This window comes from Oncorhynchus nerka, linkage group LG10, assembly GCF_034236695.1.
Source record: "Oncorhynchus nerka isolate Pitt River linkage group LG10, Oner_Uvic_2.0, whole genome shotgun sequence".
Classification (NCBI taxonomy): domain Eukaryota; kingdom Metazoa; phylum Chordata; class Actinopteri; order Salmoniformes; family Salmonidae; genus Oncorhynchus; species Oncorhynchus nerka.
The window spans coordinates 85,649,172-85,674,410 of NC_088405.1; the positions used below are offsets into that span (position 1 = coordinate 85,649,172).

Sequence of the window (25,239 nt, forward strand, 5' to 3'; positions counted from 1 at the left end):
TTGTTTAGAGATGGTTCAGAGAGAGAGAACACACCGAGGTGATTCTAGTGCCAATACCTACTCACCTAGCTACATCATCTCAGAGACACACAGAAGGCTTAGTCTAGAGAGGCCAATCCTGGATTTAGTTAAGAGTCATTACCTGATCTGGCGATGCCGCTGTCTCTCTCGTCGTACAGGCTTCTGCCCGGCATGTCCATGGGGTTACTATGGCCTGCGGGAAAGAGATTGGAGGGGAAAGACTGAGAAACAGATCAGGCCGACTCAGCTCAGCAATATTGAGAAGCCCAAGCAGGGAGGGGTGCCAGAGTTTATCCCACCACCACTATCAAAGCATGGGACCACCTTCACCACCACAGAACATTCATTTCACAACGACCAAGCCCACTAATGACATACCAACACAGTGAAAGACACTTCCTACAGGCCAAACCACAAGCAGGCTCTGGCCCTCTACTACAGTACTGCAGTGTGTTGTGTCGTTCACTCTAACGCCACTCTGTTGAAGCAGGTGCAGCATCGAAAATACACAACAACATGTACGCTTGCATGTTCTCAGATGTACTTAACATCTCGCTAACACAATAGGTGAAATAACAAAATGAAAGTTCACGTTATAGTTTACCAGTGTAGAAACCGCAAACCCCTCACTTGCATGTGTTTAAACAACAAAGGCATCGTTTGGTGTTGTCCTGTTGATTTACGGTCAAATCAACACAGGCTTTGCTGCAAAGCGTCCGTGCCCCGCCCACCCTGGCCTGCGACCTAATGAGCATTCCACTATTGCATAACTGAAGAGCTACATGCCGTGCCACCGAGCTGTGGCTTACAGAGGGCTGCAAGGAGGCTATTTACAGAACACCACCCCTGTCACCATCATTCAGAAGTTATGGGATGGAGGGAGGATGAAGAGGAGGTGGTGAGGGGACAGAGAGATTATGGTACGGAGGGTGGGAAGGAGTGATGGAAGGAGTGATGGAAGGAGGATGGGAAGGAGTGATGGGAAGGAGTGATGGGAAGGAGTGATGGGAAGGAGTGGTGGGAAGGAGTGGTGGGAAGGAGTGGTGGGAAGGAGTGATGGGAAGGAGTGATGGAAGGAGTGATGGGAAGGAGTGATGGGAAGGAGTGATGGGAAGGAGTGATGGGAAGGAGTGATGGGAAGGAGTGATGGGAAGGAGTGATGGGAAGGAGTGATGGGAAGGAGTGATGGAAGGAGGATGGGAAGGAGTGATGGGAAGGAGGATGGGAAGGAGTGATGGGAAGGAGGATGGGAAGGAGGATGGGAAGGAGTGATGGGAAGGAGTGATGGAAAGGAGTGATGGAAGGAGTGATGGGAAGGAGTGATGGGAAGGAGTGATGGGAAGGAGTGATGGGAAGGAGTGATGGGAAGGAGTGATGGGAAGGAGGATGGGAAGGAGTGATGGAAGGAGGATGGAAGGATGGGAAGGAGGATGGAAGGAGTGATGGGAAGGAGTGATGGGAAGGAGTGATGGAAAGGAGTGATGGAAGGAGTGATGGGAAGGAGTGATGGGAAGGAGTGATGGGAAGGAGTGATGGGAAGGAGTGATGGAAGGAGTGATGGGAAGGGGAGTGATGGAAGGGAGTGATGGAAGGAGTGATGGAAGGAGTGATGGAAGGAGTGATGGAAGGAGTGATGGAAGGAGGGAGTGAGGACAGTAGGGAGGGAGTGAGGACCCTAAAGCAGATATTGAGCATGCCCGTAGTACACTTGCAGACACATGCAATGTATGTACACGCGCATGCAACTGCACACGAGCACACTGCAAACCTGAAAAGAAAGAGGCACTCTTGATGAGGCGCAGAGGGCCCTGCTCAGAGAAGGCCCGGCGCGGGCTGCAGAGCTGAGAGAAACCTGCGCAGCACAAACGAACAGGGAGAAGAGACAAACAAAACAAGACGGGACATGAACCATGGTTAGTAATGAAGCAGGAGGTCACACTCCAACCCAATGGAGAGGGGGGACAACCTGAAACAGTTTGGGATCATAATGGCTAAATTCTAATCTTTTTTCCACTAATTAGTCTTTTAAGCAATCACAGATCTTTTCACATCAGATATTTTCCAGAGCTGATCTGATTTGTCAAAAGACCAGATCGTGGAAAAAAAAATCAGAATTGGGCTGCGTGTCTAAACGCAGCCATTATGGTCCTAAACTGCTTCAGATTGTCCTGAAATGGACGTTAAAAGAGGGAAAAGAACACAAAAAAATGTGCCTGGAGAATACAGAGAATACACCTGGTTTCAATTAAAGTCAATTCACATGTAGCAAACTTCCAAAGACAGTCAGTGTATCACATACTGTATGTACATTGATAGAATGATACATGAAGATATGATGGATAAATGGAGTGAAACAAAACAGTGCTTCAGTACAACCAAAATAACTGAAAATGCATAGGTGTTGATATGAACAGTATACATCCATTCATGTCCTTTATGTGCGAGACATTGCAGGTGCCAGTCAGTTGTGATGTGGTCCTGTCTGTAGTTGTTGTTGTGGTTACCTATGTTCCCCAGGAGGCCGTTGGTCACAGTGTTCTGATCAGGCCTCAAAGAATTGGGGTCCTGACCCATGAACTCCAGGCTGTCCTGCAGTCTGCCAGGAGCACAAAGACAACAGCAGAGGTTCAAATGGTATCGGGAGAGACTGAGATCAAGAATAGAAAGAGAAGAAAGAGCAGGTTTAGAAAAGAGAGAAAGAGAGCAGGTTTAGAAAGGAGAGAGCAGGTTTAGAAAGGAGAGAAAGAGAGCAGGCTGAGAAAGGAGAGAGCAGGTTTAAAAAGGAGAGAAAGAGAGCAGGTTTAGAAAGGAGAGAAAGAGAGAGCAGGTTTAGAAAGGAGAGAGAGAGAGCAGGTTTAGAAAGGAGAAAGAGAGAGCAGGTTTAGAAAGGAGAGAGAGAGAGCCGGTTTAGAAAGGAGAGAGAGAGAGCCGGTTTAGAAAGGAGAGAGAGAGAGCCGGTTTAGAAAGGAGAGAGAGAGAGCCGGTTTAGAAAGGAGAAAGAGAGAGCAGGTTTAGAAAGGAGAGAGAGAGAGACGGTTTAGAAAGGAGAGAGAGAGAGACGATTTAGAAAGGAGAGAGAGAGAGCCGGTTTAGAAAGGAGAGAGAGAGAGCAGGTTTAGAAAGGAGAGAGAGAGAGCAGGTTTAGAAAGGAGAGAGAGAGAGCAGGTTTAGAAAGGAGAGAGAGAGAGCCGGTTTAGAAAGGAGAAAGAGAGAGCAGGTTTAGAAAGGAGAAGAGAGAGCAGGTTTAGAAAGGAGAGAGAGAGAGAGCCGGTTTAGAAAGGAGAGAGAGAGAGACGATTTAGAAAGGAGAGAGAGAGAGCCGGTTTAGAAAGGAGAGAGAGAGAGCAGGTTTAGAAAGGAGAGAGAGAGAGCAGGTTTAGAAAGGAGAGAGAGAGAGCCGGTTTAGAAAAGAGAGAGGGAGAGCAGGTTTAGAAAGGAGAGAGAGCAGGTTTAGGAAGGAGAGAGCAGGTTTAGAAAGGAGAGAGCAGGTTTAGAAAGGAGAGAGCAGGTTTAGAAAGGAGAGAGCAGGTTTAGAAAGGAGAGACCTCTTAACTTTTCCCAAATTATGTTACGTTACAGCCTTATTCTAAAATGGATAAAATAATTGTTTCCCTCTTCCATCTATACACAATACCCCATAATGACAAAGCAAAAACAGATTTGACATTTTTACACATTAAAAATAAAAACCAGAAATACCTTATTTACATAACTATTCAGACCTTTGCTACGAGACTCGAAATTGAGCTCAGGTGCTGATCATCCTTGAGATATTTCGACAACTTGATTGGAGTCAATTAAATTCAATTGGACATGATTTGGAAAGGCACACACCTGTCTATATAAGGTCCCACAGTTGACAGTGCATGTCAGAGCAAAAACCAAGCCATGAGGTCAAAGGAATTGTCCGTAGAGCTCCGAGACAGGATTGTGTCGGAGCACAGATCTGGGTAAGGGTACCAAAAAATGTCTGTAGCATTCAAGGTCCCCAAGAGCACAATGGCCTCCATCATTTTTAAATGGAAGAGGTTTGGAACAACCAAGACTCTTCCTAGAGCTGGCTGCCTGGCCAAACTGAGCAATCGGGAGAGAAGGGCCTTGGTCAGGGAGGTGAACAAGAACCCGATGGTCACTCTGACAGGGCTCTAGAGTTCCTCTGTTGAGATGGGAGAACCTTCCACAAGGACAAACATCTCTACAGCACTCCACCAATCAGGCCTTTGTGGTAGAGTGGACAGACAAAAGCCACTCCTCAGCAAAAAGCACATGACATGCCGCTTGGATATGGCCAAAAGGCACCTAAAGACTCTCAGACCATGAGAAATGAGATTCTCTGGTATGATGAAACCAAGATTGAACTCTTTGTCCTGAATGCCAAGTGTCACGTCTGGAGGAAACCTGGCACCATCCCTATGATGAAGCGTGGTGGTGGCAGCATCATGCTGTGGGATGTTTTTCAGCGGCAGGGACTGGGAGACTAGTCAAGATCGAGGGAAAGATGAATGGAGCAAAGTAAAAAGATCCTTGATGAAAACCTGCTCCGGAGCGCTCAGGACCTCAGACTGGCGCGAAGGTTCATCTTCCAACAGGACAACCACCCTAAGCACACAGCCAAGACAACGCAGGAGTGACTTCGGGACAAGTCACTGAAAGTCCTTGAGTGGCCCAGCCAGAGCCCGGACTTGAACCCAATCGAACATCTCTGGAGAGACCTGAATATAGCTGTGCAGCGACACTCCCCATCTGACCTGACAGAGCTTGCGGCTCTGTAGAGAAGAATGGGAGAAACTCCCCAAATACTGGTGTGCCAAGCTTGTGGCATCATACCTGAGAAGATTCGAGGCTGTAATAGCTGCCAAAAGTGCTTCAACAAAGTACTGAATAAAGGTTCTGAATACTTATGTAAATGTGAACTTCTGTTTTTTTTAAACCTGTTTTTGCTTTGTCATTATGGGGTATTGTGTGTAGATTGATAAGGAGAAAAAAACAATTCAATCAATTTTAGAATAATGCTTTATACGTATCAAAATGTGGAAAAAGTCAAGGTGACTGAATACTTTCTGAATGCACTGTATATAGGAGAAAGAGACATAGCAGGTTTAGAAAGGAGAAAGCGAGAGAGATCGCATCGTAGTAGGGCTTACGTGTTAAGGCTGCCATAGACACTACTCCCAGTTCGGGCTGTAAACACTTTACTCAGCATCAGCTGAGGGGGTGACCTGTGGACAGACAAGGAGGGGAGGAGGAAAGAACAAAGTCACGATGAATTGGTGCTCCTCATGTGTGTTATGTATATTTGTGTACATTTCTCTGATCTCTGCTTCAAAGTGCTGTGTGGGACAGACTGCAGGGTTTCTGTTAGGAAAATGTGACGCTGGACATTTGACCCGCAGCATTATAATTTTACCGGACATTGAAGAAATGTACCGGGCCCATATGCATTGGGTACATTAACTGATTAGGGCGTCCACCCACGGTGCTCAGGATGACAGAAATCACATTTAGCTTATGGTAATTCATCTTAACAGAACACTCAATTTGAGGATGCAACAGCATTTTTCTCAGCCAATAAGGTGAGTAACAAACAGCTAATTCACTAGCCTATGTCAATCTACTTTCCCCGATAGCAGAAAAGTTTACCTATTCTATTGGTCACCTTGTCGTTCTGTGCGAGAAAGAAAAAGCCTATTCCAAACAGACTTTGGGACAGTTGTGGGACGATAGATCCCAAATTCATACAACCAGTAGGCCTGGATACATCCCAAAAAACATTACAAAGCAATGAGGCTCATGCAACAGATCAGAACGTTTAAATTCAGAATATATGTTCCATAATGCATTTAGCGGGAAAACACTTGTCAAAAGCACACCGTACACGCGAGCGGTTTCATGAAACAGATGAAAATATCAATTTCAAATTTAGAAAGAGGGGAGTATTAAAGATGCAACAACTAGCATGGGTTGATGACGACTAGATTTGTGCCTTTGGTTACTGGACAATGAAAAAACAATTATTTGAAAAACAATAGAACAGGGTTTCAATGGCATATGGAAGTCTTTATAAAATGATTGCCTACACGTTTGGTTGGATTTTGGTTAGGCTACTTTAAAGGCATTACATGTAGTAAAACCTTCAGGTTACAAACCATTAAGTATACGTTTTCAAAATGCATACTACCTCCAGCTCATTGCAAAGTGCTGTATGACTCGCTGAAGCCTGCCTACATTGCTTATGCACTTGAATGGTGAATGGGAAGCACGATTCAATTACCAGTTGAGAAATACAAACAGAAGCTATTTTTAATTGTGGCCATTGTTTTTAACATGTGATTGTATTTAGAATTGTTGCGCAATGATGGTGCTTATAAAAAGCACACGTTTCACTCCAGCAGCAACAAACAGCTGTTTGATGAGCTGTAGAAACAGCTCTGGCACTACATCGACTGGTATTTCAATCTACGAACAGGATAACATGCATTATTTTGCAATGGGATCCTTTTTTCTTCTCCTGGAAAATTGGTCGACAATATTATTTAAATCTGCTTTTCATTTGATTTCTCCCCCCAAAAAAAACATCTATTAGTGGCTAATGGAAATCCTGACAGACTGCCTAACTGACTTCACTCCCCCTCTTGTTCCCTGGATCTCACCGTATCTGGTGGATCTTGAGTGTGGAGCCCTTGTAGCTCATGGCCACCGAGCCAAACATCATCTCCCCCAACATGTTGGCATCAGAGGAACACCGCAACCCCTGAGAGACAGGAGAGGAGGAGAGAGGGAAAAGAGGTGGAGAACAGAGAAGGTAAAGAAGGTGGAACGGGACCGACATAATAGGGTTTGAGGGTCGTTTGATCATGATAAAGGGACTGTTCTCACCCATAGAGATGAACTGGAGAGCTCATCTCCTATCAATGGACCTTCCCATTGTAAAAACAGGCTTTGGGTCAAGTGCACCCTCTGGCTTTCATACAGTATGTTCTCACCTGGAAGCGCAGCCCTTGTTCCCTGGGTTCCCTGGGTTCCCGGGCCTCGGCAGCACAGGAACTGTCCAGAGAGTTGGAGCTGCCCCCTGTAGGCCTCAGCTGGCAGCACTTCCCATACATCTTCACCTGGGCCTCGCTACTGCACATCTTCTGCTGTGGGGAAAACCACACAAATAACACATTCACATATGTAGAATAAGGCCCTGGTTCTAGCATAGGAGTTTCTCTAGTTTCAATAGTTGAGATGTTGGTACGAGTGTGTTTTTGACTGGCTACCCAGGCTACCCGCCAGGACAGCGGAGTCAATCACCACCTTCCGGAGACACCTGAAACCCCACCTCTTTAAGGAATACCTAGGATAGGATAAAGTAATCCTTCTCCCCCTCCCCCCCCCCCCCTTAAAAGACCTAGATGCACTATTGTAAAGTGGCTGTTCCACAGGATGTCATAAGGTGAAAGCACCAATTTGTAAGTCGCTCTGGATAAGAGCGTCTGCTAAATGACTTAAATGTAAATTAAATGTAAATGTACCCATTTACGTCGCTCCGGCAAAAGTGACGTTTCTTCTCCACAATGAGTCTGGATTCCTCACTCCCCGAGGAGTTCTAGAACGCGAACACATTTTGATTGGTCCCAGAAACCGATGGGTTGGGCCAGAACCGGCCGACATGATGGCGTTATCAACTTTGATTTGTTAGAGACGATCCAACCGTTGATTCATTTGTTTTGTATATAACACTCATCATTTTGAAGTCACACAAATTACTTCTAGGATGGCAGTTTCAGACTGAATGTATGTGCATTCAGAAAGTATTCAGACACCTGTGACTTTTTACACATTTTGGTAAGTTGGTATTATTCTAAAATTGATGACATTTGTATCAAATCTACATACAATACCCTATAATGAAAAAGCAAAAACAGGTTTTTAGAAAATGTTGCTAATTTATAAAATAATACATGGAAATATCTAGTAATATCTAGTATTCAGACTCTTTACTCAGTACTTTGTTGAAGCACCTTTGGCAGCAATTACATCTTTGAATCTTCTTGGGTATGACACTACAAGCTTGGCACAACTGTATTCAGGGAGTTTCTCCCATTCTTCTCTGCAGAAGCTCTCAAGCTCTGTCAGGTTGGATGGGGAGCGTCGATGCACAGCTATTTTCAGGTCTCTCCAGAGATGTTCGATCGGGTTCAAGTCCGGGCTCCGGCTGGGCGACTCAAGGACTTTCAGTGACTTGTCCCGAAGTCACTCCTGCGTTGTCTTGTGTCATGATGTTGGCCTGGGGGTAGGTTTATGACCCCCCCATAAATACCTTTCTCCCTTCCGTCTCTCTCTTGACTACAGAAGGACTCTTGAAGAGCCTTTGTAAAAAAACATATAAGGTCGGGGAATATCAAAAGGTGGGGGGAATGGAACCATATTTCGGTAATTCAACCAGTTGAAAATATGCGTTGGTACGTAATGAATATGATGTCAGTTTGGTTGTCATCTGAGACATTCTTATTAATGATAGGATGACAAACTGTATCTTGGAAAGTCTACACATTATAGTTATCAGATTCACATGGAATTGTTGTGCAATTTAAATGTTTAAATATGAAACTATTTGTGAAAAGATTAAATGTAATTTTAGCTTCCAAATGAGAGAATTGGGTTTTCATAAGGTTAAAGCTCTGCTCAATCAGTGGCCCGCCCCTGTGAAGAGACATTGGTTATAAACTATGAAACACATCCTTCTCTCTCTCCACTATATAAGCCCTTAACGAAAATATAACTTTCTGTTCCGATGACATTAGGGCGACAGTCCTATGTTGAAAGTGTTCAGATAATAAGCTGTTCCAGGGACGTGAGGACTTTCGGTCCCCGAGTTGAAAGGACAAAGATCACCTAAAGAACTAAGCCAACCTCAGCGTAAGCTCTGGATGAACGACAAGGACCTAATGAAATTAGCATCGAATTTCAATGTGAAAGTGACAACCTATAACACGCAGGAAGGATGAATTTTGACTATACCAGCCAGAACATAGCATGAGCTAAAAGTATGGCTACTTGGTATAAACTTTGAACTCTTATTCACTCCAGAAGTGATACCTCCTAGCCGTTGAGTTGTCAGCAGCCGATGTAAACGTGGGCTCGGAAAGGACGGACAAAGGAACTGTCTAACAAACAACACGATACTACCAAGTATCCAGTTTACCACCAGAGACACTCTTCAAAGGACAAGGAAGATCTCTGTTGGGCAACACGGCCAGCATCTACGACCAACCTTCCGAAGCACAGCTCAGAGTAAATATTTATTGCCTTCTCCTTTTTCAAATGGGCGGTAATTTAGAATGCATAAGATACTGTATTTACGATAGGATAGCTTCTCCCTTTGTTCCTCAGTCTTCCCGCTCTTTCACTCAAACCCAACCCCCTTTCCTTTGTGTAACCAGCAGTCATGTCGGCTCCGTCCACCAGGGACGTTTTCTGTATGACATAATATCCATTCTGTGTTTATGTAATTCTGTGTGATTATTTAGGTATTTAGTAAATAAATAATTAAACCAAAGTTTATATTGCTGATTCAACTTGTTAGCCAGGGTTCGTGAAGATAACCAAGAATTCTGATGTTCAGATGAGACTGGAATAAGGTGACGATTAATATTGACTGCTATTGATGTAAAAGATTACTAGGTCTTTAAGAGTTTATTCGGAAGGTAACAGCTCTATAAAACACTTTTTCATGGTGCCACGACTTTGTAGTTAATTATCTACCTGATTAGTTTAATCAGGTAATATTAATTACAGAGAATTATTTTGTATAGAATAGCGTGTCATATCACTTAATCCGGCATAGGCAAAGACACGACACTTGGCTGTGTGCTTAGGGTTGTTGTCCTGTTGGAAGGTGAACCTTCGTCCCAGTCTGAGGTCCTGAGCGCTCTGGAGCAGGTTTTCATCAAGGATCTCTGTATTTTGCTCCGTCATCTTTCCCTCGATCCTGACGAGTCTCCCAGTCCCTGCCACTGAAAAACATCCCACAGCATGATGCTGCCACCACCATGCTTCACCGTAGGGATGGTGCCAGGTTTCATCAGACCAGATAATCTTGTTTCTCATAGTCAGAGTCTTTAGGTGCCATTTGGCAAATTCCAAAAGGGCTGTCATGTGCCTTTTTACCGAAGATTGGCTTCAGTCTGGCCACTCTACCATAAAAAGGCCTGATTGGTGGAGTGCTGCAGAGATTGTTGTCCTTCTGGAAGGTTCTCCTATCTCCACGGAGGAACTCTAGAATTCTGTCAGAGCGACCATTGGGTTCTTGGTTACCTCCCTGACCAAGTTCCTTCTCCCCTGATTGCTGAGTTTGGCCGGGCGGCTAACTCTAGGACGAGTCTTGGTGGTTCCAAACTTCTTCCATTTAAGAATGATGGAGGCCACTGTGTTCTTGGGACCTTCAATGCTGCAGTTTTTAAGTACCCTTCCCAAGATCTGTGCTCCGACACAATCCTGTCTCGGAGCTCTACGGACAATTCCTTTGACCTCATGGCTTGGTTTTTGCTCTGACATGCACTGTCAACTGTGGGAGCTTATATAGACAGGTGTGTGCCTTTCCAAATCATGTCCAATCAATTACATTTACTACAGGTGGACTCAAATCAAGTTGTAGAAACATCTCAAGGATGAACAATGCGAACAGGATGCACCTGAGCTCAACTTCGAGTCTCAAAGCAAAGAATCGGAATACTTATGTGGATCTGAATACATTTGCAAACATTTCTAACAACCTGTTTTCACTTTGTCATTATGGGGTATTGTGTGTAGATTGCTGAGGAAAAAGTTGTATTTAATCCATTTTAAATTAAGGCTGTAACGTTACAAAATGTGGGAAAAGTCAAGGGGTCTGAATACTTTCCGAATGCACTGCATGTAGCGATTAGCTAAATTAAATTTAGGGTGAGTCGCCAGGTAGAGTGTTTAGTCAAGTCTACCACTTAAAGAATAGCATATAGTCTTTGTCCTAGGATTTGAGCTGTTTATTGATTTTTCAACACTAAAGTTGCATATCTTTTGCACAGAGGGCACACAGTACTTAGGGCACACAGTACTCTTACATACATACACTAGGAATGCAAGAGTTTAACAGTACAATAGTACTGCGACTAAAACGTTGTTCTGTTCATGCTTTATGTTATAGGTCTACATCGCTGTGTGTTGAGTGCACTAGCTTGGAAGAAACTAAATATGTTAGTGACGGGGGAAAAACATCAGGCCTCTATCTTGTATTTCTAAGCAAACACAACCAACACACAGTATTTACACAGGCTTTCTCTACCTCTTGAAATGATTGATGTCAGAGCATACAATGTTCTATCCGTTAGTCACAAATCCATACAAATGAAAAATACACTCCAATCTGCTTTCCCCCATGTGACGTGCCAGAGAATAGCACCCTATTTTGCACTGGAATGCTTTTGTGGACTGCGTGCCTTTCTTTGCTACGGTAATGGGTCACATCAAACAAATGTCTGGCCTGCCCCGATAGAGAACACAAAGGCTGGAACATGTGAATGGCTGTCATAGGACTTCCTCAGGAACTGGTGAGCTGGAATTGCAACCACTACCTCCCTACCTCCCTCTACCCACCTCCCTCTACCCAGCTCTCCTTACCCAGCTCTCCCTACCCAGCTCTCCCTACCTCCCTCTACCCAGCTCTCCCTACCTCCCTCTACCCAGCTCTCCCTACCTCCCTCTACCCAGCTCTCCCTACCTCCCTCTACCCAGCTCTCCCTACCTCCCTCTACCCAGCTCTCCCTACCTCCCTCTACACAGCTCTAGCCCTACCCCACTCTAGCCCTACCCCACTCTAGCCCTACCCCACTACCTCCCTCTAGCCCTACCTCCCTCTAGCCCTACCTCCCTCTAGCCTCTCTAGCTCACTCCCTCTCCCCTCTCTAGCTCACTTCCTCTCCCCTCTCTAGCTCACTCCCTCTCCCCTCTCTAGCTCACTCCCTCTCCCCTCTCTAGCTCACTCCCTCTCCCCTCTCTAGCTCACTCCCTCTCCCCTCTCTAGCTCACTCCCTCTCCCCTCTCTAGCTCTCTCTCTCTCTCTAGGCTTGCTCTCCCCTCTCTAGCTCACTCCCTCTCTCTCTAGGCTTGCTCTCCCCTCTCTAGCTCACTCCCTCTCTCTCTAGGTTTGCTCTCCACTCTCTAGCTCACTCCCTCTCTCTCTCTCTCTAGGCTTGCTCTCCCCTCTCTAGCTCACTCCCTCTCTCTCTAGGCTTGCTCTCCCCTCTCTAGCTCACTCCCTCTCTCTCTAGGCTTGCTCTCCCCTCTCTAGCTCACTCCCTCTCTCTCTCTAGGCTTGCTCTCCCCTCTCTAGCTCACTCCCTCTCTCTCTCTCTAGGCTTGCTCTCCCCTCTAGCTCACTCCCTCTCTCTCTAGGTTTGCTCTCCCCTCTCTAGCTCACTCCCCCTCTCTCTAGGCTTGCTCTCCCCTCTCTAGCTCACTCCATCACTCTCTAGGCTTGCTCTCCCGTCTCTAGCTCACTCCCTCACTCTCTAGGCTTGCTCTCCCCTCTCTAGCTCACTCCCTCTCTCTCTAGGCTTGCTCTCCCCTCTCTAGCTCACTCCCTCTCTCTCTAGGCTTGCTCTCCCCTCTCTAGCTCACTCCCTCTCTCTCTAGGCTTGCTCTCCCCTCTCTAGCTCACTCCCTCACTCTCTAGGCTTGCACTCTCCTCTCTAGCTCACTATCTCTCTCTCTAGGCTTGCTCTCCCCTCTCTAGCTCACTCCCTCTCTCTCTAGGCTTACTCTCCCCTCTCTAGCTCACTCCCTCTCTCCCTAGGCTTGCTCTCCCCTCTCTAGCTCACTCCCTCTCTCTCTCTAGGCTTGCTCTCCCCTCTCTAGCTCACTCCCTCTCTCTCTCTCTAGGCTTGCTCTCCCCTCTCTAGCTCACTCCCCCTCTCTATGGAGAAACAATATCATCAGGCAATAAAGTATAATGTGCTAGGGATCAGACTTCACCTTTAACCATGCAGCAGAATGCATTGGTTGGCAATGACAAACATAGTACACACTTGTTGAATAGACAGGCATGGCTCATTTTGGCCCTTATCCAATAAACAAATTGAATGTACAACAATAAACATGTAAAACAATGATTTAGAACAGGTTAAAGTAAATATGCACATTCTATTTGGACACATATGGGTGATACAGGTCAAGCAGATGGGCGTTGTCAACATTAACAGTAGATTGCAGCAAGTAACCCGTGACAGCACAATGACAAAAAGGCTGAAGTCAGAGAGAGAGTCAGTCAGCAGTCAGTCACAGAGATTGCGGTCATGTGAGTCTGGGAGAATGCTTTACACGTCAGTGGCGGGTCTCAGATGAGGCTACTCGTATTGAGATCAGAGCTCCAGCTCAACCCGGTTAAGCCCTGTTTAATAAAGCCACAGGAGGAGCTTTAGACAGAGTTTCCTATTTCGCCCACATTGTGGTGTACTGCCCCATTAAACACCCCTTGTCAGTCAGATACACACGTCACTCACCGAGGCAGGGGCTTCCTCTGCGCTCCTCTTTTTGGAACTGGAGTCGAAGAGGACATTTCTCCCCCGTCGCTCACAGTCTTGGTACAGTATCAATCTGATCTGGCTAGGGTCCAGCTGTGGGGATGACCAGCTGGAGAGAGAAAGTGAGGGAGGAGAGAGGACAAGCATGAAGCATATGATCACGCTGGCACTACTAACAATGAATGTAGACCCTCTACTAAAACTATCAAACGGAGTCTGAAAACATCAGCAGCATGTACAGACAGACATTCCCCAGTCAGACCTGTCCTCACACAGTCAGAGTAGCAAAGGTCATCAAACTAAACTGTGTCTGGTTGCATAAAGTATGAATAATCATACAAAGTAAAGAGAGGTGACAGTGATGGACTGACAGTTGGCAAAAAAGCTCTCTTAATCCGTCAGCCCTTTGGGTCGGTGGGCCTGGCAGGGCCAACAGTCGTACCATTGCTGCCATTCCGTCCCTCATACCATCGCCTGCCTGATGGGAAGCAGAGACAGCTATGGCCACCCACCAGCCTCCACCACAGGGGGGAACAGAGACGGCTATGGCCACCCGCCAGCCTCCACCACAGGGGGAAGCAGAGACGGCTATGGACACCCACCAGCCTCCACCACAGGGGGGAACAGAGACGGCTATGGCCACCCGCCAGCCTCCACCACAGGGGGAAACAGAGACAGCTATGGCCACCCACCAGCCTCCACCACAGGGGGAAACAGAGACAGCTATGGCCACCCACCAGCCTCCACCACAGGGGGGAACAGAGACGGCTATGGCCACCCACCAGCCTCCACCACAGGGGGGAACAGAGACGGCTATGGCCACCCGCCAGCCTCCACCACAGGGGGGAATAGAGACGGCTATGGCCACCCGCCAGCCTCCACCACAGGGGGAAGCAGAGACGGCTATGGCCACCCACCAGCCTCCACCACAGGGGGGAATAGAAACGGCTATGGCCACACACCAGCCTCCACCACAGGGGGGAATAGAGATAGCTATGGCCACACCACCAGCCTCCACCACACCACCAGCCACCAGCCTCCACCACACCACCAGCATCCACCACACCACCAGCCTCCACCACAGGGGGGAATAGAGACGGCTATGGCCACACACCAGCCTCCGCCACAGGGGGGAATAGAGATAGCTATGGCCACACCACCAGCCTCCACCACACCACCAGCCTCCACCACACCACCAGCCTCCACCACAGAGGGGAATAGAGACGGCTATGGCCACACACCAGCCTCCGCCACAGTGGGGAATAGAGATAGCTATGGCCACACCACCAGCCTCCACCACAGGGGGGAACAGAGACGGCTATGGCCACCCGCCAGCCTCCACCACAGGGGGGAATAGAGACGGCTATGGCCACCCGCCAGCCTCCACCACAGGGGGAAGCAGAGACGGCTATGGCCACCCACCAGCCTCCACCACAGGGGGGAATAGAGACGGCTATGGCCACACACCAGCCTCCACCACAGGGGGGAATAGAGATAGCTATGGCCACACCACCAGCCTCCACCACACCACCAGCCACCAGCCTCCACCACACCACCAGCATCCACCACACCACCAGCCTCCACCACAGGGGGGAATAGAGACGGCTATGGCCACACACCAGCCTCCGCCACAGGGGGGAATAGAGATAGCTATGGCCACACCACCAGCCTCCACCACACCACCAGCCTCCACCACACCACCAGCCTCCACCACACCACCAGCCTCCACCACAGAAGGGAATAGAGACGGCTATGGCCACACACCAGCCTCCGCCACAGGGGGGAATAGAGATAGCTGTGGCCACACCACCAGCCTCCACCACACCACCAGCCTCCTGTTTGGCTTGGAAGGCCATAAAAGACGGACCAGACAGAGGAGCATTTATCTCAATTCTGAGGGATGGGAAGCAGCATATATCTATTTCTAGCTGTTTATTGGAGAGTCTGTGAGAAGGGGACCTCTTAAAGGCTACTGTTCACATTTATGGGGGGATGATGGGGTGAAGGGTAGCCTATTGAGAGGGAGTGAGAACAGCTAAGTCACAGCCTACAGGTATGCATGTCTCTATGTCACTGTGGTCTGTCAGGGCCAGGGATGTGTACTGGTCAGGGATGTGTACTGGCCAGGGATGTGTACTGGCCAGGGCTACCAGCGTGTTGTGTGACCTGCTGTTTACCAAACACTGGTGACAGTAGAGTATTACCAATATTCCTAAAGGCTTAGCCATTCACTTTAGGGGGGGCTAGGGTCAGTCTGTCCTAACTGGTGTTTTTCTCCTGTCTTATCTGGTGTCCTGTGGGATCTTAAGTATGCCCCCTCTAATTCTCCCATCTCTCTCTCTCGCTCTCCCCTCCCAGAGGACCTGACCCTGCCTCAGGACTACCTGGCCTAGCAACTCCTGGCTGTCCCAGTCCTCAGTCCACCTGCTCGTACTGCTGATAAAGTTTCTGTTCACCGGGCCTGCTATCTTATCCCGGACCTGCTGTCTCGACCCTCTCTCGCTCTACCGCACCTGCTGTCTCGACCTCTAAATGCTTGGCTATGAAAAGCCAACTGACATTTACTCCTGAGGTGCTGACCTGTTGCACCCTTCATAACCACTGTGACTATTATTTGACACTGCTGGTCATCTATGAGCGTTTGAACATCTTGAAGAATGATCTAGCCTTAAATGGTCATGTACTGTTATAATCTCCACCAGGCACCCCTCAGAGCCAGGTTCCACTCTAGGTTTCTTCCTAGGTTCCTGCCTTTCTTGGGAGTTTTCTAGGCACCATGCACCTACATCGCTTGCTCTTTGGGGTATTAGGCTGGGTTTTTGCATAAGCACTTTGTGACACATTTGATTGATTGATAAAGGAACTTTTAATCAAATTCTCCATTGCTGATTGCTAATTTCTAAATTTTTGATAATTGGTATCACATTAGCCTAACACATAATGGCTGTATATAATGTGGATTGAATTATGTGTCAGGGTCCTCACAATTATCTGGGTTAAATTTCTCCTCTACGTGCCCATCATCAAACCTTCACTCAATGACAGCACTGATCGAGGAGGTAAACGAAAAACAAGATTCAAGAAATTAAAGCTAGAAAGCAAATGATGGTACATCATAGTCATCATCCTTGGACTCAGTAAAGGACGTCAGAGTTCCAGCCTTGTCCATGAGGCCTACCCTGGGATGAATCAGCATTTTAAAGGCAGGCCAAGAATATTCCCATCCCAATTATAGAGAGCAGAGCAGAATACCTTGTCAAACACTCTGCCTTCATCCCAAATGGCACCCTATTCCCTATATAGTGCACTACTTTTGACCTCTGCTCTGCTCTGGGGGGTCCGATTTGGGACGCACCCCAAGACAGCCCAGGTTTTCCACAGCTCCATCTGTTCAGAAACCTATTCCCCTCCAGACAACTAAGTCATCAATGATGTCCGCTCTGAGGCATGCATGAGGTATTCACTGACGGGTGAAGAACAGATGTCACCAACACACATTAGGCTACTCATATGGGGCGGCAGGGTAGCCTAGTGGTTAGAGCGTTGGACTAGTAACCGAAAGGTTCAAATCCCTAGCTGACAAGGTACAAATCTGTCATTCTGCCCCTGAACAGGCAGTTAACCCACTGTTCATAGGCTGTCATTGAAAATAAGAATTTGTTCTTAACTGACTTGCCTAGTTAAATAAAGGTAAAATAAAAAAATATCCAAATAGTCTCACTATGGCCTAGAGTTTTAGTCAGTGTGACGTAAATACTGTACAGCCTACATTATGGGATCCAATGACAGTCCCGCCAACCTAGAGCCCCTGTCAATGTTTCAGGAGCACATTATTACTGCTCAGCATGCTGCTTTGATAACCATCTTCTCATATAACCTAGGAAGTAATACGATTCAGCTTAACAAACAGAACAGACCACAAAAACAAAACATACAAAATGAGCTTTGCAAATCATTTCTGCAGCTAGGATACTCAATTGAGTCAAATCAGCCCTCTATCTTATCAGAACAGTAGTCAGTAGACGAGAAAGTGGAGCAGTTTATGAACTTTGTATCATTTAACTAGGGACAGAGAGACAGAGACCGAGAGAGAGATAGAGAAACAAGGAAACAGACCCTGTGACAGTCAGACATCAGCAGAGCCATTCATAAAAGCATCAGCACATGACTACAAGACTGTTACATACAGCAGTACTGACCTCAATTATGACGGAGCCTATGAAAAGAGCCTACACAAAAGGCCTACTGTATAAACAACATATTCATTTCCTTGTAGTAGCCATCTCTCAAAGCATACAAGTGTTGCTCTCTCTCTCCCTAGTTTGTGATTGTTTGAAATGTACTACTATTTAGCCTTTGTAATAACAACAACAATTTCCTTATAGACCAAGTCTATGAATCAGAGCTACAAATAAGAAATGTGTGAGGAGCCGGAGCCTTGCAGTGCCAAAGTAAACTCCCTAAAAATGCCAGAAGACAGAAAGCCTTTGACTAAAAGGCGGTAAACACTGGTTCCAAATAGAGAAGCAACTCTAAGCCGTCAGAGAACCAAATCTCCACCACATTAAATTGCATAACACAGCCGCAGATTTACACCAGTGTTTCCCTTATATTAATGTAGCAGCGGCCCCTGGAAAAACACACACACACGCACACACACACACACACACACTTCTTCCAAGACGTGGTTTAAAATGGATAGTCATTGGCTCAATAACAGCAAGCCGTTGGCCTCCTCTAGTAGTAATGTCCCCCCCTCAATTGTGTAAATCTATAGCAACGCAGCTGAACAACTAGTAGATCAAAGCACAACACACACTCTGCAGTGCTCTGTGAAGCTGAAAATACAATCCAGTTCTAACCACATTCAAATCCACCAGTCAAAGCCTAAAACAGTATAACAAAAACCCAACAACAATTATGCACACAAAAAGCTGGGTAAATATTACTGGGTACCTGGGCATCATTGTGAGTCTGCCAGTCTTTCCCCTACACTCCCCCAGAGCGTGGCTAAGAATAGCACTGAACTAAATGCACACAACATGAGACAGTCAGGTGATCTTTGCGCTGTGACAGCCCACTGGGCAGGCGTCTTGTCCCCCTCTGAAGCTGAAGAAAGAGACCGGCAGAGGCATCCACTGGAGGACTTCACAGGGAATAATCGGTCCTCCTCATTGTGACCTCAAACAGCCCTCCCTCCCTCCGGACTGGCACAAGCTACTCAGGCCATTGGCACACACTGTGTGACTGTGTACTTATGTCGTTCAAAACTGGGAACTTGGAAATATCAGACTTCCGAGCGTTCAAGACAACTGGGAACCCGGGGGGGGGGGGGGGACAAGCTCTGACTAGGAAAAAAAACATTTTGAACAGTCATCCAACTCGAATTCCAAGTCAGAAACTCAGGCATCTTTCTGGAGCTGACTTTCCAACCTGAAGATCATTGACGTTATGATTTGACATAATCAACCTATGAAACATAATGGTGCTTTCAAGACAAAAACTAACACTTGTGTCACTTTTTCTACGTCTGATGTGGGGGTCGTTTTTGAATCCACAGCGGGTACTTTTCCAGTACAGTATTCTGGTGAACCGAGCCAGCTAGGCTATATTATAACACTCTGGGCTGAAAATTAAACCCTGCTTTGGGACATGGTTGGCTAGAATAGCCTAATCACGCTTTCTTGTGGGTGAAAGAGTACACCTGCTTACCCCTCGTCATTGTCCACTCCAACACAGTAACTGGATCTGTGGGCAACACACACACAGTCTGCTAGTTTTGCACGGTAGACCGAAAAGTTGGTACTTTTTCGTTATAAAAAATGAATACAACTGTTCAGCACTAGAATTGGTTACGTTCAGTACTTCTTCTGTCAATTATTTCTTACGTGATTGAGAGGATCAAGTTTGAAGAGACTGCTTCTATGCAAATGTTGATCAGTACAATAAAATGATATATTCTCCTAACTGTTGCCAATAAAATTAGTCCTAAATGGAAGGGATTGTTTGTAATCTGTTGCCCCATAAAATGAGCCGAAACAAGCTCAATAACTCAATGCAGGCACCGCACTCCAAATTAATAATATGCATCCACCTGTATTGACTTACCCAGTTTATCAAGAGATTTACCATTCAAATAAACCACTAGCATTGTTGTTTTGTAGTTAGATTGGTAAAAGTCACATTGGCTGTACAATTGTATAATTGATTCATTAATAAATGGTTGTCTTAAAAAAATCAAATGTAACGGTATTGAAATCAAAAGATGTCCAATGATTAAACAGAGCAGTAGCTGAGTTCAAGTACCATTCTGTGACTATGGAAAATACGCCTGTTTCTTTGTTGTGGTATTGTTTTGGTCTTGTTGGTAGAGTACTGTGGTACATTAACAACACTGACCCTTACTACAAATTAAATAGTCAGGGCCTTTTACCTCACTCACCCCATTCCGAGTGTGTGTGTCTGTGTGACCCCTCGAAGAGTGGCAAGATGTGAAACACCTCTCTCTGGGGCAGGGGTCAGAGGGCACTGGAAGAAGTGGGAATCCTCTCTCCATTCTCTCACAACCCCAGAGAAGCCAGAAGATGCTAAACACACACAGGCTTCAAATGTTCAAATCAACGTCTGTTTACTTTCTTTGACAACAGGAATGACTAGATACTACTAAACCGTTTCTTTCAACGGCCCTACCTTAGCTGGCTCACAGACACCTGACCGACAACCTGTTGTGTCTCCTTGGTTTCAGCCAAGTGAGCACTCACTTCTGCATTCCACACTCACATGATCTAATGAGTCACATGATCCATGAGTGTGTGTGAATGACATCACATCTCCAGGCCAACCATGTAGGAATCCAGAGGAAGTCATAAACCCAAGGTCTGTGTGTCTATGACTGAGTGGATCATGCTCCTTTGTGAGTGTGTGTAAGAATGTTGTGTAATGCGTTTACTTTACACCAGTGGAGGCTGCAGAGGAGAGGACGGCTCATAATAATGGATGGAACGGAGCAAATGGAACAGAAAACATGGAAGCCATGCGTTTGATGTAGTTGATACCATTCCACTTATTCCGCTCCAGCCATCACCATGATCCCGTCCTCCCCAATTAAGGTGCCACCAACCCCCAGTGCTTTTTGAATCTTATTAGACTTGCCAAACTAACATTCTCTCTGGGAAAATAAAGTTATTCTAAGTTACAGTGCTGCCTTCAACTAATTGACCAATGTCGGATCAATTATTTGAATTCCATTTCGTTCAGTTTTTTTCTCTGAACTCAATGCGCCATTTTTTTCTAGAGATAAATCCGATCAAGCCCGAGCTGTGCGATGTAGTTAGGAGTTGTAGTTTCCAACAGGCCAATATTATACAACGTTTAGCGCAGAAAACATGGTCATTAACTACAATGAAAATAATCCACTACGCACCTACTTGTCCAGTATGTGTGTTTCTTTAATGCCTGCTACGTTATGTTAGTGTGGGGCAGAGACACAGACAGAAGAATATATGTGTGTTTCTTTAATGCCTGCTACGTTATGTTAGTGTGGGGCAGAGACACGGACAGAAGAATATATGTGTGTTTCTTTAATGCCTGCTACGTTATGTTAGTGTGGGGCAGAGACACGGACAGAAGAATATATGTGTGTTTCTTTAATGCCTGCTACGTTATGTTAGTGTGGGGCAGAGACACGGACAGAAGAATATATGTGTGTTTCTTTAATGCCTGCTACGTTATGTTAGTGTGGGGCAGAGACACAGACAGAAGAATATATGTGTGTTTCTTTAATGCCTGCTACGTTATGTTAGTGTGGGGCAGAGACACAGACAGAAGAATGTATGTGTGTTTCTTTAATGCCTGCTACGTTATGTTAGTGTGGGGCAGAGACACGGACAGAAGAATATATGTGTGTTTCTTTAATGCCTGCTACGTTATGTTAGTGTGGGGCAGAGACACGGACAGAAGAATATATGTGTGTTTCTTTAATGCCTGCTACGTTATGTTAGTGTGGGGCAGAGACACGGACAGAAGAATATATGTGTGTTTCTTTAATGCCTGCTACGTTATGTTAGTGTGGGGCAGAGACACGGACAGAGACAGAAGAATGTATGTGTGTTTCTTTAATGCCTGCTACGTTATGTTAGTGTGGGGCAGAGACACGGACAGAGACAGAAGAATATATGTGTGTTTCTTTAATGCCTGCTACGTTATGTTAGTGTGGGGCAGAGACACGGACAGAAGAATATATGTGTGTTTCTTTAATGCCTGCTACGTTATGTTAGTGTGGGGCAGAGACACGGACAGAAGAATGTATGTGTGTTTCTTTAATGCCTGCTACGTTATGTTAGTGTGGGGCAGAGACACGGACAGAGACAGAAGAATGTATGTGTGTTTCTTTAATGCCTGCTACGTTATGTTAGTGTGGGGCAGAGACACGGACAGAAGAATATATGTGTGTTTCTTTAATGCCTGCTACGTTATGTTAGTGTGGGGCAGAGACACGGACAGAAGAATATATGTGTGTTTCTTTAATGCCTGCTACGTTATGTTAGTGTGGGGCAGAGACACGGACAGAGACAGAAGAATATATGTGTGTTTCTTTAATGCCTGCTACGTTATGTTAGTGTGGGCCAGAGACACAGACAGAAGAATGTATGTGTGTTTCTTTAATGCCTGCTACGTTATGTTAGTGTGGGGCAGAGACACGGACAGAAGAATATATGTGTGTTTCTTTAATGCCTGCTACGTTATGTTAGTGTGGGGCAGAGACACAGACAGAGACAGAATAATGTATGTGTGTTTCTTTAATGCCTGCTACGTTATGTTAGTGTGGGGCAGAGACACGGACAGAGACAGAATAATGTATGTGTGTTTCTTTAATGCCTGCTACGTTATGTTAGTGTGGGGCAGAGACACGGACAGAGACAGAAGAATATATGTGTGTTTCTTTAATGCCTGCTACGTTATGTTAGTGTGGGGCAGAGACACAGACAGAAGAATGTATGTGTGTTTCTTTAATGCCTGCTACGTTATGTTAGTGTGGGGCAGAGACACGGACAGAAGAATATATGTGTGTTTCTTTAATGCCTGCTACGTTATGTTAGTGTGGGGCAGAGACACGGACAGAAGAATATATGTGTGTTTCTTTAATGCCTGCTACGTTATGTTAGTGTGGGGCAGAGACACGGACAGAGACAGAAGAATATATGTGTGTTTCTTTAATGCCTGCTACGTTATGTTAGTGTGGGGCAGAGACACGGACAGAGACAGAAGAATATATGTGTGTTTCTTTAATGCCTGCTACGTTATGTTAGTGTGGGGCAGAGACACGGACAGAGACAGAAGAATGTATGTGTGTTTCTTTAATGCCTGCTACGTTATGTTAGTGTGGGGCAGAGACACGGACAGAGACAGAAGAATGTATGTGTGTTTCTTTAATGCCTGCTACGTTATGTTAGTGTGGGGCAGAGACACGGACAGAGACAGAAGAATATATGTGTGTTTCTTTAATGCCTGCTACGTTATGTTAGTGTGGGGCAGAGACACGGACAGAGACAGAAGAATATATGTGTGTTTCTTTAATGCCTGCTACGTTATGTTAGTGTGGGGCAGAGACACAGACAGAATAATGTATGTGTGTTTCTTTAATGCCTGCTACGTTATGTTAGTGTGGGGCAGAGACACGGACAGAGACAGAAGAATGTATGTGTGTTTTTTTAATGCCTGCTACGTTATGTTAGTGTGGGGCAGAGACACAGACAGAGACAGAATAATGTATGTGTGTTTCTTTAATGCCTGCTACGTTATGTTAGTGTGGGGCAGAGACACGGACAGAAGAAGAATATATGTGTGTTTCTTTAATGCCTGCTACGTTATGTTAGTGTGGGGCAGAGACACGGACAGAAGAATATATGTGTGTTTCTTTAATGCCTGCTACGTTATGTTAGTGTGGGGCAGAGACACGGACAGAGACAGAAGAATGTATGTGTGTTTCTTTAATGCCTGCTACGTTATGTTAGTGTGGGGCAGAGACACGGACAGAGACAGAAGAATGTATGTGTGTTTCTTTAATGCCTGCTACGTTATGTTAGTGTGGGGCAGAGACACGGACAGAGACAGAAGAATATATGTGTGTTTCTTTAATGCCTGCTACGTTATGTTAGTGTGGGGCAGAGACACGGACAGAGACAGAAGAATATATGTGTGTTTCTTTAATGCCTGCTACGTTATGTTAGTGTGGGGCAGAGACACAGACAGAATAATGTATGTGTGTTTCTTTAATGCCTGCTACGTTATGTTAGTGTGGGGCAGAGACACGGACAGAGACAGAAGAATGTATGTGTGTTTTTTTAATGCCTGCTACGTTATGTTAGTGTGGGGCAGAGACACAGACAGAGACAGAATAATGTATGTGTGTTTCTTTAATGCCTGCTACGTTATGTTAGTGTGGGGCAGAGACACGGACAGAAGAATATATGTGTGTTTCTTTAATGCCTGCTACGTTATGTTAGTGTGGGGCAGAGACACGGACAGAAGAATATATGTGTGTTTCTTTAATGCCTGCTACGTTATGTTAGTGTGGGGCAGAGACACGGACAGAGACAGAAGAATGTATGTGTGTTTCTTTAATGCCTGCTACGTTATGTTAGTGTGGGGCAGAGACACGGACAGAGACAGAAGAATGTATGTGTGTTTCTTTAATGCCTGCTACGTTATGTTAGTGTGGGGCAGAGACACGGACAGAGACAGAATAATATATGTGTGTTTCTTTAATGCCTGCTACGTTATGTTAGTGTGGGGCAGAGACACGGACAGAGACAGAAGAATGTATGTGTGTTTCTTTAATGCCTGCTACGTTATGTTAGTGTGGGGCAGAGACACGGACAGAGACAGAAGAATATATGTGTGTTTCTTTAATGCCTGCTACGTTATGTTAGTGTGGGGCAGAGACACGGACAGAGACAGAAGAATATATGTGTGTTTCTTTAATGCCTGCTACGTTATGTTAGTGTGGGGCAGAGACACGGACAGAGACAGAATAATGTATGCGTGTTTCTTTAATGCCTGCTACGTTATGTTAGTGTGGGGCAGAGACACAGACAGAGACAGAAGAATATATGTGTGTTTCTTTAATGCCTGCTACGTTATGTTAGTGTGGGGCAGAGACACGGACAGAGACAGAAGAATATATGTGTGTTTCTTTAATGCCTGCTACGTTATGTTAGTGTGGGGCAGAGACACGGACAGAGACAGAAGAATATATGTGTGTTTCTTTAATGCCTGCTACGTTATGTTAGTGTGGGGCAGAGACACGGACAGAAGAATATATGTGTGTTTCTTTAATGCCTGCTACGTTATGTTAGTGTGGGGCAGAGACACGGACAGAGACAGAAGAATGTATGTGTGTTTCTTTAATGCCTGCTACGTTATGTTAGTGTGGGGCAGAGACACGGACAGAGACAGAAGAATGTATGTGTGTTTCTTTAATGCCTGCTACGTTATGTTAGTGTGGGGCAGAGACACAGACAGAAGAATATATGTGTGTTTCTTTAATGCCTGCTACGTTATGTTAGTGTGGGGCAGAGACACGGACAGAGACAGAAGAATATATGTGTGTTTCTTTAATGCCTGCTACGTTATGTTAGTGTGGGGCAGAGACACAGACAGAGACAGAAGAATATAT

At 45.8% G+C, this 25,239-nt stretch overlaps 1 protein-coding gene across 1 annotated transcript in view; it reads right to left on the reverse strand.

The window, feature by feature from the left end:
• Nucleotides 1–25,239, reverse strand: part of LOC115136291 (folliculin-interacting protein 1-like) — a 51,205-nt gene that overhangs the window by 16,625 nt on the left and 9,341 nt on the right. The window contains exons 2-8 of the mRNA XM_065023881.1: nt 13,542–13,671; nt 7,005–7,157; nt 6,672–6,772; nt 5,166–5,240; nt 2,526–2,617; nt 1,790–1,873; nt 143–214 (exon numbers count right to left, since the gene is read on the reverse strand). Of these exons, the coding sequence (XP_064879953.1) occupies nt 143–214; nt 1,790–1,873; nt 2,526–2,617; nt 5,166–5,240; nt 6,672–6,772; nt 7,005–7,157; nt 13,542–13,671 (707 nt within the window). The remainder of the gene's footprint in view (nt 1–142; nt 215–1,789; nt 1,874–2,525; nt 2,618–5,165; nt 5,241–6,671; nt 6,773–7,004; nt 7,158–13,541; nt 13,672–25,239) is intronic.